Source organism: Sapajus apella, unplaced genomic scaffold, assembly GCF_009761245.1.
Source record: "Sapajus apella isolate SASKATOON/1434 unplaced genomic scaffold, GSC_monkey_1.0 scaffold8, whole genome shotgun sequence".
Lineage (NCBI taxonomy): Eukaryota > Metazoa > Chordata > Mammalia > Primates > Cebidae > Sapajus > Sapajus apella.
In genome coordinates this window covers 19,372,334-19,387,850 of record NW_022436948.1, presented here as the reverse complement: position 1 = coordinate 19,387,850, position 15,517 = coordinate 19,372,334, and the positions used below count along the sequence as shown (strand labels likewise).

Sequence of the window (15,517 nt, the reverse complement as noted above, 5' to 3'; positions counted from 1 at the left end):
CCAGTACCATGCTCTTGGACTTTCCCCCTGCAGAACTGTGAGGCAAATTTTAAACTTTTTTCTTTTATAGATTATCCAGTCTGGGGTATTCTATTACAGCAACACAAAATTGACTAAGATACCAGGTGAATCTGTTTTGTAGGAAACAAATGCTTCCTGCTATCAACTTTGATGTTCACCTGGATTTTCCTGGGAGAAGTTCACTCATTAGCCTGATACAAAAAGTAAAAGTCTGTATCTCTTTATGTTGTTCAAAGAAAATATTAACTTCTTACCACCTACAGCTGCCTTTTCAAGCGTATTACAAACAGAGTTTGTTTAAAGTGCAACTTATAACTGACCTAGGTAAAATGAAGAAAGAAAGATCAAGAAAACAAAATACTGGCCTGCTGTCAGAGATGTACTTGCATACTTTGTATACTCCCAAAGCATTAGAAAACTTGATTACTGTATTATAAGAGTCTGTTATTTGTAGGTATTTAGCCCTAAAAAATAGACTCTTGTAATATAATTCAAGATGGAAAAGAAAAAGAGGCTTAGAAAAAATAACTATGGATAGAAAACTTCTGTGAGACAATACCACATCAAATCACCATGTGGGTTCCTAATGACAGATTTTATTGTCCATTAGCATTAATTCTTTGTAGATGACAGGCAACTAGCTGCTTCTTGTTGTTTTGGTAAAATTATGGAGAAAACAATATGGAATAAATAGTCCATTATACTCGAAAAGCATATCAAAAATAGTCTCAAGGTTCACAGCAAAATTGGGACAAATGTCCTGCTGCAATGAGCAAGAATAGAACAGGCAAGAAAAGAAACATATTGTCCCATTTGCTTTGGTGCATCTACCAAGTTAATAAAGGGCACTTGTGACAGCAAGGGGGATATTGAAGACTATCTTTGCTTTATAGGTGAGATAAGCCTTGCAAAATAAATATTTCAGTTTCCTGCTTTGGGAATGTTCACAGTGGTAGTACTCTACCAACAGTTCTTCAAGCAAGGAATCTCAAAATTAGTTCGAGATAGACGTTCAATGTTTTACTGCAATGTGAAAACTGATTTCCCATATTACATTTACATTTTTTCCATCTTACCTTGTACACTCAGAACCTGGACTTTAAGCTGGGTGGATTTATGAAATAATTAAAGAGATGTATTTAGCTAATGAGTTGAAAATAAGCATTACTCTAAAAATTAACTGAAATTTAGATTTTCAGAACAATTTAACAATATCCTATATCCCCACAAATAAAAAAATCACCTGCATTATCACACTAAGAGTACCGCAAATGAATATACACTAGATGTAGGCTGACCATCTTCCTACAAACAGTGAATTTCACTGTGGGACTGGTAACAAATAGCATTACTGCTGACCCTGTATTAAGTGCTTTACAAAATCTATCTAATTTAATTGATTCCTCACAACAGCTTATGAGATTAGCCAGGGCCATCCCATTTTATGAACTAGGTTAAGGTGCCAGCTCAAGGCTATACAGGTAAAGGGAGAGGGAAGAATATAAACCAAGATCTTTGTGGCTCTAAAGATCATGCTTTTGTATCCTGGTACCCAATTTTCTATTATAAAATGGAAAATCCATTAGGTGAACTAAGTTTATTTATATTTAGCAACAGGAGAAAGGGGTACTCTTAAAATGCTGCTGCTTATCTTAACAATAAAAGCCTGAGTTGGGTCAGCTTTCAATGTGAAGGACTTCATTTTAAAGATATATTAAAACTGCTAAGTTCGTAAGTAATAAAAGTGCACATATGGTTCAGATGCTGATTTCTATTGGCTAGATGCTAGTCACGACATATAGCAACAAAAATCTACAGGATTCGAGTTATAACCCACAATGGCAACAACAAACCAAAAATTCCAAAATCCTCTGTATTTGTAGGAAAACACAGAACAAAAACTACAATAAAACTTAATTAAAAAAAAAGACCTACAATTTAAAAAAATTTCAGGATCGAGCCCTTGCAATGGATCTATGTATTATTTTCTTTTTTTTTTTTTTTTTTGAGACGGAGTCTTGCTTTGTCACCCAGGCTGGAGTGCAGTGGAGTGATCTCGCCTCACTGCAACCTCTGCCTCCTGGATTCAAGTGATTCTCCTGCCTCAGCCTCCCAAGTAGCTGGGGCTACAGGTGTCCGCCACCACGCCCAGCTAATTTTTGTATTTTTAATAGAGACAGGGTTTCACCATATTGACCAGGCTGGTCTTGAACTCCTGACCTTGTGATCTGCTCTCCTTGGCCGCCCCAAGTGCTGGGATTACAGGTGTGAGCCACCACACCTGGCCAAATTATCATTTTAATGGAAATCAGTCACACCTGAAACTAACAGAGAATTCAAAATCATTTTCTTAATGGGATCAAAGATGACCAAGATATACTAGGAGAAAATGTCCAGGATTAAAAAAACACAAAATTTAAAAATAAGTAACGACTAAGTAGGTCCAAAAATGAAATGCAACGTTAGTAAAACTTATACAAACTTAGAGGCACTAAAAGGAGTTTACAATCCAGCTAGAAAGGTAACGCAGGTATATCAAAATATCACTAATAAAACCGAGGAACAAATATTTAGGATTAAATGAAATGTAAGAGCAACGGCTGCCTGTCTCATTCTGAGTGTGATGTGGGGTGTAAAGAATGCGTGAGTGTGTCAACATGAAGAGGAGTGAAAGGGCATTTCCAGAATAAGTCAGGGCCGAGAGCAAAAGCAAGCCCCGGGCGAGATGAGCAGATGGTGAGCGGAGTGGCTTGATCTGAACAGCAGCTGAACACTGTACAGAAGACAGGGGTAGCAGTTGAGAAGGAAGAGGTGGTAGGAAGACCAGAATCAGGGTACAGGGGTAGGCGCTGAAAATGACAAGCTGAGCATTTGGTGTTTATTTTTGTCATTGTTCTTTTTTTAAGATTTCAAGTGCCTAGAAGTGGATTTTTGAGGGCACAAGTAGCCTCTGAAAGCTTTGTAAAGAAGGGAGATAGGATGTAAATTTAAAGGAGGACGTTTCAGTGGCAATAAATATGACTCATAGTCCTCCAATGCTTTCGAACTGCCTATGTCTTTCCTAATGAAAAATCCTATTTTTTTTGGGCATCAGGTGAAAACTCACTAATTCCCTGTGGCTAGCTTTCTAGTTCAATTTGCTTTTAGGTTTTCATCATGGGAAATCACTAGAACTGCACATTATATTCCAGAGCCAAAAGTATTGTGATTGTAAGGCTTTTTTCCTCCTTATGTTATTATACCAAAGTAGATCCAAATATTGTTATTCATCTTAAGCCAAAAAAAAAAAAAAAGGAAAAGTATCTGTGTTGTACCTTTCTGGATATATTATTAGTTTTATGTTTTCAAGTGTAGGTTTTCTTATTATTCATGTGAGGCCAAAAGGTCAGGAGATGATGATCATGGAAAAGATAGTTTATTACTCACAGCTCCCAAGAAGCAGGTACATACCACTACAGGCAGGGTCATATGGGAAGCACCAGGGTTGGTCAGGAGGGGAAAATATGGGCAAAAGCCTTTTACTGTGATTTTCATGGAAAGAATGGGGGAGGCAGGGTAAGCAGGTTTAGGACTGACTTGTTCAAATAATGGTGATAGTGCAAGGGGTTGTCCCTACTTGTCTGGTACCTGGCTCTGGGGTGATCAGAGCAGAAACAGTGGCCCAGAGTATAAGGGCCATATAAAGAAGGTGGCTGGGAGTTAGGAGCTTTTGACTGATTGGTTTGCATGTGAAAGGCGTGCTCAGAATCCACTCATTTACCATCTCTAGGAGCTGGTTAGCCCTGGGAGGAAGGAATCTTCCTGGGGTCAGCAGGGACTCAGGTCAGAAATTACAGGAAAGCAAGATTAATTGCCTACTAAAGACTTACTGTAATCTTAGAAAATATGCAGCAGCCTAATTCAGGAATTGCATTTAATGTCTCTCAAGAGGGCTTTGAAGTATCTGTGCTAAGTATGTCAAAAATTATTCCTATCTTCTGATATTTACCACAGAATATTAACACTAAAAATGAATGGCTTACTTTAGCCTGAGATCTTTATTCATTCACTTATATGTCCTACCTTTTTTCCTCCTAGGTTTGTAGACTACAAATTAGAAAAGTGACTGGCAAACAATAATATGTCCATATATGTTGACTGAATGAGTGAATGAATGAGGAACCTAAGCAAGGGTTAAAATTCTCTGTATTATTAAACTCCAATACAACATCTAGTGCCTGGTGGTAGACACAGCTTAAATTATAGTTGATAGTATTATATATGGATTAGCCATGTTTTAATCACAAATTATTTTTTCATTTGCTTAATAAAGGATCTGCTTAAAAAAACCAAACCAAACCAAACCAAATCAGAGTTGTTTTTTTTCAAGCAAAGTATAGTGAACGAAATATTGTACTAGGAGCAAGAAAGGCCTGGATTCTCAATGTTGTCTCTGGCTCACTGATTTTGCTTTGTGCTAAAATGGGAAGCCACTCTCTTAAACCTCTATTCTATCAGTTAGGAAACTAGATGAAATAATCACTATGGTTCAGCTCAGTTTTAAGTCTGTGGTTCTGTAGACTGTAAACAATGGTAGGTTCACAGTTATAACAGGCTGGGATTTAATACAAAAACTCATCTTTACTAAAGAGCATTTTGATGGATTTTAATTTACAACATGTTGATTTCAGGTACTACATATACACAGAATAATAATGCCAAGTACCTTTCCTCACTAGAGAGAATGTTATAGACATCACTTAATTTGTGCTTACAAAATCTAACTATACCTGGATCTTTCCTAGGCAGCATGTTCATGGAGGATGCAAAAAACCCACAAACTGTGCCCACACAGTAAACATTTAAAATTAGAACTTTACATCTTTGAAGATCTTGATAAAGCCAGCAGGCCCCTTCGGAGACCGGGGCAGAGGCAAGCTGAGGTTTCTTGATACCGTAGGGCTGAATGATGGAAGTGCCAGACTTACCTGGGACATTCTCTCTCGGTGCTTGGCCTCAAGCCTCTCTTTGGCTTTCTGGAAATGGGCATGCTCGTTCTCATCCCCAGGTGTCTCGAGATACTTGTCAACGGCATCCGGGGTACTGGCTGCTGTTGTAGGAACTATAAAGTAGAAGAGAAGGAGGTCTGAGAAGAAAAAACCGACAGCAACAGAATATCCACCCATTTAAAAGAAAGCCACGTTTTCAGTATTTCTCAGAACAGGGAATTTAGTAAAGCAGCACATACAAGATATTAATGCTGTTGAAGAGAACACTATGAGACACTGTGAGGCACAGTAAGGATGTGTTTCACCACTCCCAAGTGCAGAATGAAGGAAAAATATTTAAAAGGGTCCATTTTGCAATTACCATTAGAGTTCTTTATGAGACAAGCATGCAAAGAGCAAAAACAGCTGGTGCTTAATAGACATGTTTTTTCCAAATCCCCATGCTTTCCTAAATTAATATTTTGCAGTCATGAAAGTAAATGATTATATCATCAATATCATAATATCATACATTAAGACTCCTGCAGAAACCAGATATCTGAAATTAGCCTGTTGCAGAATAACTGCACCCCAGAGAAAAAAGGTAGATTCTATGATGTATTTCAGATAACTTAATTACAAAGACAACCTTCATGAGACAGTATGTGGAACACTGCAAAAAGAAATATAAACATCAATAAACACATTTTTGAATCACAAAAGGACCTTTCTGCTTTCACAAATTTGGCCATAATCAGTGAATTCATTATGCTAGTTGTCAAAAAGAAAGGTGATTTCTATTTTGAATTCAACTAATACTGCTAAGCAATATTTGAATTGCAACGTATACTACTACATTATGTGAAAACATAAATATCCATAAAATTCAAGAGTATACTATAAAAATGTCCTAATTCATGGGCCAAGTGAATTATAATACCTATACAAGCAATTTCCTAAAAGATTAGTAATGACTAGTGAGAATCAGGAGTATTTATAAGCTTAAAAGAAAAAAGGATTTTGACTTAAGCATATTTAACGTAAAAAATAAAATGAGATGTTTTCACTGTCTTTTCAGGTCAAATCAACTGTTCATTCAAAAGGTTATTCAAATATCACCAATGTTCCAAGTATTCCTATCAAATTATTAACACTTGTGTATTACATTTGGGCTATAATATCTCAAAGAGGACTTGAACGAGAAGAATTTATGGCTAAATCATTTTGAAACAAAACCTGAAGTATGTCTTCTACAGCCTTCAAGAAAATGTCTGGAATCTTAACAATTCAAAGTTTTCAAAGATATTAACTAAAATCGGAAAGTTGTGAAATAATTAAACAGTATCCCTCTTAAAGAGAAACATTCATTTTGATTTTTTTTCCTCCACTTCAATTCTGATTAATAATCATTTTTCAAAAAATAAAAGCAGTTGAGTGTCTATCCAGATGTTGCTTTCAAGTAGAGGGAAAGAGGCAGGGCATATTCCTGGAACCTTTATAGAGCTGCGCCTATTTTCTCTGTAGCAAATGAGGGAGTAGTGTTCCTTCTTACATTGGCAGCAACAGGAAGAGGGAAGGAAGGAAAGAGCACGTGGGGGCTTTGCAATTAATCACATTTAGATTTGAATCCTATTTCTTTTTCAGATCAGCTGTGACCTAGGGCAGAACACTTAAGCATACCATGTTCCAATTTCTTTATCAAGCGGTGATAACAGGCCATATGACATGATGGGAGTGCTGGGCAAATGGGATATCATACCACATGTAAGTCATCTGGCAGAGGGTGACACACGGCGTAGCTTATACATGTTAGCGGCCTTCCCTCCTCCTCTGTTTATTACATCCTATTCAAATCCTAGAGCTAATGGTAACCATGAAAAAGTTCTGTTATTTTTATTTAAAACCACTAAAAATGTTTTGGCATAAGAGCGCAATAATAAAGTAACAAATAACAAAAAGACAAATTAAAAAAAATTTTAAATTAAGGAAAAAACAAAAGAAAATAAAAACACTTATTAATAAAAAATAAAATAGAACCACTGAAAATGAATTACAGGATCACAAAGTGAAACCTACAGAAAAAGTAATATGTATTTTTCAAAAAACGTTAGGTGTAGCCCACATAAGAAAAGGCCAAAACTATCAAAAATAAGTAAATCTTAACAATCCAAGGTCTTCGAAGATATTATCTAAAACCAGAAAGCTGCTAAATAATTAAACAGTATCTTTCATTTTAAAGAGAAACATGCATTTTGACTTTTTCCCTCCACTTCAATCCTGATTAATAATAATTTTTCAAAAAATAAAAGCAGTTGAGTGTCTATCCAGATGTTGCTTTCAAGTAGAAGGAAGGAGGCAGGGCATATTCCTGGAATTTGTAAGATTGAAACAATAATTTTGGATATTAAATCCTTTTCAGGAAAAAAAAGGTAAATGTTTTTCTGTGTAACTTCAAGCAAACCAGTATGCAAGTATTTTTTAACTGAATAGTTTCCCAACTTGAAATGAATGTGGCATTTAGCATTTAAAATGTGTTTTCCCTGGCTTTAGTCATTTTCTCATCTTAACTGGGAGAGCTCAAATGAGAACAAGTAAAAGCAGAAAATAAAACAATAAAACATTCTTTTGCACAGTTCAATCTGGCAGAATGACATGTTTAGGCAAACAAGATTTTATGTTTTAAACAAATGAAAATGTATAAATGTTTGGGGTTACACTCGCTGATGAAGACAGTCCTGGCTGTAACTGTTATAACCATAACATAAGCACCCCTTTGGAAAACTGGTATCATAAAACTACATAAGGAGGAATTTTTTTCAGTTCCTACGGTTTGTGAAAACTGTATAAAGGAAAGGAATAAAACACTGTAATTTGAATCCCTATAATCACATTGGCCTAAGTAGAAACGCACTTAGCAATGTAATAACAGAATAAATATGGAATAAGAATGTGAGGTATGTTTAACAGACTGAGGATATTAAAAAGGATAAAAATCTTCTTTTTAGGCACATGAAAATGAATGCGAATACTGTGTTACCAATTCATTCCATTGAATCCAGAGATATTTCTGTGATAATTTTCTGTGCCAGCTTGACTGGGCCACAGGGTTCCCAGATTAAACATTGTTTCTGAGTGTGTTTTTGAGGGTGCTTCTGGATGAGATTAGCATTGGAACTGTCACACTCAGTAAAGTAAGTCACCCTCCCCAACATGGGCAGGCATCACCCGATCTGCTGAGAGTCTGAAAACAAAAGGGCAGGGGATGGAGGAGTTTATCCTTTTTATTTGCTGGCTGACTGAGCTGCGATATTGGTCTTCTCTTGCCCCTGGACTGAAATGTACACCATTGTCTCCTCTGGTTCTCACACCTTTAGATTTGGACTAAATCATACCACCGGCTCTCCTGGGTCGCCAACTTGCAGATGACAGATCGTGGGACTTCCTCTTCCTATACATATATGTCCTGTTGGTTGTTTCTCTGGAGAACCCTGAGCAACACAATTTCTCTTCAAGTAAATCCTTGTCAGCAGTCCCAGTTACTTCCCATAGTTGAGGAAGTTGTGTCTCTTTTTATCTTTCACTCAAATTTTTCAGCCATTCATACAAAGCCCCCATCTCAATTAGTGTAAGTGAGTGAAATTATCCTGTATTCATACCAACCGGCAAACCAGATTACTGTCTAGTCAAGCAGAGAAGGACAGCATATGCTGATACTGTTAAATGAATTTAATAGTTTATTGCTATTGCTCTGCAGCTGGTGAGGAGGAAGGAGAGAACAATTTTAAGGTGGAATATGTCCAGAGAGCTCAACTTCCATTTCGTGAATATCCTTATATCCTAAAGAGATTACGTTAATAGAACTGACTACCATTTTGTGACAACATCCATGGAATGCCAGAGGTACCTGTGCCCTATGTCCTCACCCATCAAGGTACTTCCTTGCGGGAAGGGAGTGGGGCTCAAGCAATGTCAGGATGTGTCGCAGGACACAGAGGGAACAGGAAGCTGTACATCAGCAGGCCACTGGCATGTTTAAGGTTTAAAACAGAGGCCACTATAACCACTTAGAAAGTGGAAACAAACTGGCTTTAGGAGCGTTTATTTCTGTTTTGTATTTTAAACTTCCATAAAACAGTTTATCCTGTTCACAGACCTCTGAGGTTCCACAGAACCTCTGATAAAGGCTAGGATTTCCATGTTGGCCAAATGGTAACAGCCTCTATTCATCAGAGCCCACTGTGCTAGGCATGTTCCATGTGTTCTCATTTCATACATGGGAAGAAGAAAAAATGACCCTATTTTATTGCATAGAGATGCAACACTATCATTTAACATACTCATGTGCATCCCTAAACATAGACAAATAAAGTCTCTTAAGATCAAGTAAGTCATAAAAAGGCTGTAAAGCTATTTTTTTAGAGCAGCAGAGGGCTAATCTATTCAAATGCTGGGGCACTGGAAAGGGTATCTGTTGTTTTGTTTTGCTAACGAGAGCATAACTTGGCAAAAAAACACGTTTTGTTATGATGTTGTTGGCTTGTTTTCTATGAAACAGTTGTTCCTGCCCTGAACACTATCTGACAAATGACCTTCAACAGAAGTTGAGTCTTAAAGCAGGGATCAAGTGAAGAGCCCACGAGCCGGAATATGGAGGACGTTCCAGCCTTAGGCCCCTTCTCCAACATGCTCACTCATGCCTTCTGCAAGCAGGCTGGCTAGGTATGTTTCCCCTTGCACAGAAATCTAAACTTAAAATGAGACAAAACTCAGCGTTAAACATCCTTAGCTCTAGGTTTTGACCTCTAGATGCCTAGTCATTAGCAGCTCTACCAACATCACATGCACAAGCTTTTAACTTTTTCTCTTTTTATGAGACAGAGTCTCGCTCTGTCACCCAGGCTGGAGTACATGGCGTGATCTCAGCTCACTGCAACCTCCGCCTCCTGAGTTCAAGTGATTCTCCTGCCTCAAGCTACCGAGTAGCTGGGACTAGTCGTTCGCCAGCACACCCAGCTAAATTTTGTATTTTTAGTAGAGACGAGGTTTCACCATATTGGCCAGACTGATCTCGAACTCCTGACCTTGTGATCCACTCGCCTCAGCCTCCCAAAGTCCTGGGATTACAGGCATGAGCCACCACGTCCAGCCAAGCTTTTAACTTTTTAAATGACCTTTGTATTTATTTTAGTCTCCTAACACAGTCTTGCAGGGCACGGTAGGATATACAGGCTATTACCTCTCTTCCTTTATAATAGTGATTAATGTGTGTCTAAACACTCATAACAGATGAAAAAATATAATGGAAAAGCAGTTCCAATTTCTAGCACATTACTGCTTCAAGGTGAACATTCTGCTCCCAAATATACAGTAGCATTCTGATGACTAATGCCTTCTACATAAGCTACATCCTTGTTCTTTGCCACCCTGGGAAGTCAGAGATAGCAGAGCAGCTGAGACAGCAGCTCTGACGTGGACAAACGATCCTGCCTTCAGTGCACCTGTTCATCACTATTCCTCCAGCCCACCGACATTACAGCCCTTATTATATGTGAGGCACCTGGGAGACACCAATGAGAAAAACAGATGAAGTCCCTAGTCCTGGTGGCATTATATTCTAGGGAAAGAAACAATCTCCACAAGAATTTTTAAAAAGCCAATAAGTCACATTGTTAGTATGTGATTTATATTATGGAGAAAAAGAGGAAAAAGAAAAACAGAGCTGAGGGAGAGGGGAAAGGTAGACCGCAGGAAGTAAGCAACCAGGCAGAGTCTCAGGCAAGGAGGTGACATTTAGATCCTCCCCAGCTGGCTGCCGGAAGAACATGGTGGGCAGATGACAAAACTAGTATGGAAACCCTAAGAGTTGAGGCTGGCTGGCAAATTCCACGAGACCCACATGGCCAGAGCTGAAGAAGCAAGAGAAGAAGTAGTGGGAAAGGCAGGGAAGAAACGGGAGACATCATGTACAGGCTTGAAGCCATAGTAAGAACTCTGAAGGACCAACGTGAGCTGTCTGAGGAGGAGCATATGTGACAAAAGCAGAAGGAAGATCTTTTAAGAGGAGAAAGACAAAGGTGAAGGTGGCTTGGACCAGGGTGGCTGTCATGGGAGGTCGTTGCCCTTAGCCCCCTTCCCACACCAGAAAAGTCAGATTCCCTTCTTTTTCTCACACCAAATGCTATTACCCAAGAGATCTGAATATGAAAACGGGAGAAACTGCTTTCACGTGTGCGTGAGGGCTCATTTCAATTTTAATACTGATACATGGATGCTTGTCACAACACTGCCACTCACATTGCAATCTACTGTCAATGCCTGCCAGAGCTGTGTTTTCTGGGGAGGAAGTAAAAAGGCGGATTAGCTTTCAGTTTATTAATGAACATTGATGCAGCACACAATGTTCCCATCACAAAATACTCCTCCATCACTGGGGTCAAGACATCAATGAAACATTTCCACACCTGTGTTTCCACTGAGAAAATGGTTATCATTGGAAGGGAAGTTACTTCAAAACAGGGTTAAACCTGCTAACATCTTTAGGATGAGGTAGAAATCACTCTCCCAGCCTGTCTGGAAGACTCCGTAGAAGATAATCCATTAAGTTGAACTGTACATGTACCAATCTCCCTCATTTTAGTTCTGATTTTGCAATCATTGTGGAGTACTCCATTTCCTATTCATACGAAATACAGCAAGAATGTGGGGTCAAATTAAAGACACTGTGAAAGATTGCCATTATCATTTTGATATTCATTTGTTTCCTCAGTCTCTGAGGTGACACATAATTTTACAGTCACAATGGGCTAAGGGCACAAAAGAAGAAATAACCCACCTTCAAACAGCAATGGCCACAGCCGTCTCCAACAGGCCAGAAGGCTGAATGTTTCCCTAAAGAAAGGCTTATGAATGGCATTTAGTCAATATATTAATGTTAGATTCTAACAAGAAAATTGAGTTAGCATCCTTGCATCAGGAGAAAAGCAATTTATCTCTATAGCATTGATAACAGAAGATTAAAACAAATTAAGACCTATATAAATCACTGCCTTATCATTGAAAATGCTATTTGATACAGAACTAACTAGCAATGCTGTCAGTTGAGATGGCTATAATTTAAGAGAGGACATGAGGAGGATCATTTATATATGGGTGAGATATAAACCTGTTAAGAAGAGTTTATGTGAAAATTTAATCTTGAAATATGGCAGAGCTTTCAGAGTGCCACCCCAACTTAAAAAAAAAAAAGTCTTTCAATTTTTCTAATTTCAAAAGAGCTAAAACTCCGAATGCATTCTAAATTCAAATAACTATCACACCCGCTAAGTCTAAGATAGAGGAGCCATTTATAATAAGAAAATACAGTTTGTGATCCTCCAGTGTAATACCAGACTCTCTTAAAAACAAAATAACAATAACAACAACAAGAAACAAAAGCACTCTCCCCCGATATGCCCTTGTATTACAATTTTATAGCCAGTGCAATCACAGTTGCTGGAGAACACTATCAGTGCGTTGCATGGACATAAGGTAATAAAAATGTAATCTATGCTGTGTTTACTCTAGTCAAGCTACATTTCTTTTTTATATCTATGGACACATACTAACATGGGAATTTTTTCAAATATGTGAACTGAATGTGAAAAAATGAATACTGGCATTTTTTTTTTATTAACATCTATTCTCTATTCAGCACAATGCACTAAAACTTAAAAGCAACCTCAAGTCTGAATTTAAAAAATATATGTGAAGCAACAGCAATAATAACTGGCATTCAGAATGGGTTAACCTGAGCTTGCCGGTTTTTGTCAATTTGTCAGAAGCTATTTTTGACTTCATTAACGGAGGCACATAAAGAAATAACCTGTCATAGCTGCTCAACACTCAATAGATTAGTTCAAAAAGTCAAAATCTTCAATATTGTCCACTTTCATAGAAATTGTAGCAGTAAAAGCAGATGGAACTGTTAACCTCTATGGAGGTCTTAAAAATAGAGGTGACTTCATTTTACTCCAGCCTTCCAGAGCAATCTTCCCCTACACTTGTGTATTTTACATTATGTTATTATTTAATTCTATCACATATCTGGGTCTCACCTCATTAATAAAATTATCAAGTTATTGAAAGCCGGTACTCAGATTCCTTTGCTGGTGGTCCCTCAAAATACCTGGCCTAGCACATCCTGGGCTCAAAAATAACTGCTGCACAGTTCACAACTGCAAAGATATGGAACCAACTTAAGTGCCCATCAACCAATGAGTGACAAAGAAAATGTGGTATATACACACCATGGAATACTACTAAGCCACAAAAATAACAAAACAAAAGTCTTTTGCAGCAACTTGGATGGAGCTAGAGGCCGTGATTCTAAGTGAAGTAACTCAGGAATGGTAATACAGTATGTACTCACTTATAATTGGGAGCTAAGTTATGGTCATGCAAAGGGCATGGAGTAGCATAATGGACACTGGAGACTCAGAATAAGGGAGGTTGGGAAGGAAGTGAGGGATAAAAAACTGCTTGGGAGTCCGAGGTGCGTGGATCACGAGGTCAAGAGATGGAGACCATCCTGGTCAACATGGTGAAACCCTGTCTCTACTAAAAAAAAAAAAAAATACAAAAATTAGCTGGGCATGGTGGCGCGAGCCTGTAGTCCCAGCTACTTGGGAGGCTGAGGCAGGAGAATTGCTTGAACCCAGGAGGCGGAGGTTGCGGTGGGCCGAGATCGTGCCATTGCACTCCAGCCTGGGTAACAAGAGTGAAACTCTATCTCAAAAACAAAAACAAACAAAAACTGCATATTGGGTATAATGCATACTACTCAGGTAATGGGGACATTAAAATCTCAAACATAACCACTATACACTTCATCCACGTAACCAAAAACCACTTGTACTCCACAAGCTATTGAAAATAAAAAAAAAAAAAACAAACTGCTGTATTTAATCAAGGATTGGCTTGCTGGCTACCTTTTTAAAAGTAGTTTTATTGGAAAACAGCCTTGTCTGTTTCCTTATTGTCTGTTGTTGCTTCATGCTACCACTGCAGAGTTAAGTAGTTACAACAAGCTGCATGACCTACTAAGCCTAAAATATTTACAATCTGACCTTGTATGAAAAATATTTGCCAACCCCTTTTTAAACTATCTACTTACTCTCTTTGGCAAACAGCTAAATAATACAGCACATACATAATGAGCATTCTCTTATCACAGGTTGAAAATCCCTCATCTGAAAATCTGAAATACTCCAAAATCTGATAATTTTGAGGACTGACATGATGTCACAGTAGCTAGGATAGCGATACCTTTGTTCTCTGATAGTGCAATGTACACAAACTTTGCTTCATGCACAAAATTATTAAAAATACTGTATAAGTTGGTTCACGCCTATAACCCCACTACTTTGGGAGGCTGAGGCGGGTGGATCACTTGAGGTCAGGAGTTTGAGACAAGCCTGGCCAACATGGTGAAACCCTGTCTCTACTAAAAAACACAAAAATTAACTGTGTGTGGTGGCAGGTGCCTGTGATGCCCAGCTACATGGGAGGCTCAGGCAAGAGGATCTCTTAAATCCAGGAGGCAGAGGTTACAGTGAGCCAACATCACACCACTGCACACTAGCCTGGGCAACAAAGCAATACTCTGTCTCAAAAAAAAAAAAAAAAAAATTGTATAAAATTGCCTTCAGACTTTTGTATAAGGAGTACATGAAACATAAATGAATGTCATGTTTAGACCTGAGTCTCATCCCCAAGATACCACATCATGAATATATCAATATTCCCAAATCCAAAATCTGAAGCACCTCTGGTCCCAAGCATATAGAGAAGAGACATTCAACCTGTATCAAAGTAAATGGCCCTTCTTTTAAAAAAAAAATGCTGAGTTGCTAAGCAATCCAATTCCTTTCAATTGTAGAGTCATCTCTAATTATTATGCCTTTGAGGAAAAAGCCATTCTTCTTATCTAAGCCTTACCGGATACCAAAGATTTGGCTTTTCATGCTTGTTAATCTGACAGCATTTACTGGCACTGATGTGACATGTAATTTAATTCTCCATCACATCTTTTAATGCTTAATTGTTTTCCCTCCTAGGTTGGCTGGGGAGCAAAGTGTAAGCCCAGGTTGCCCAATCTAATTTGGCAGTTTTATTAAAATATCATAGTTCCAATAGCAGTATAGAATATGCTAATGGCAACTAATATTTGCTATTGCACAGTGAAAAGAAAAAGAATAGTGTGATTAAGAACAATAGTTCAAATCTGGCCAAAGATTAAATGGCCTAGGGTTCAGACTTCTGTCTCCCGGCTCCTGTCTTTACAATGACCCTGGGGTGAAGGCGGCATATTCCATTCAAAGGCTGCATGGTGAGTTATCTACCATTTGCAAATTACGAGCTTCTGAGGCAACAAACTTGGAACTTGGGGATGGAATTTGGGGCCTGACTTGTTAAGTTCCAATTCTTTTCATATTCTCTGGAGGTGTACCAGTCTGTTTCATGACATTTGGACCATTTTGGTGTGCCTAGAA

At 38.2% G+C, this 15,517-nt stretch overlaps 1 protein-coding gene across 8 annotated transcripts in view; it reads right to left on the bottom strand.

Moving 5' to 3' along the window:
- APP (amyloid beta precursor protein) overlaps positions 1-15,517 on the bottom strand; it is a 279,992-nt gene that overhangs the window by 89,166 nt on the left and 175,309 nt on the right. For all 8 annotated transcript variants that reach the window (XM_032277112.1, XM_032277105.1, XM_032277108.1 and 5 more), the window contains one exon: positions 4,989-5,122. In XM_032277112.1, coding sequence (XP_032133003.1) covers positions 4,989-5,122 — 134 coding nt within the window. The remainder of the gene's footprint in view (positions 1-4,988; positions 5,123-15,517) is intronic.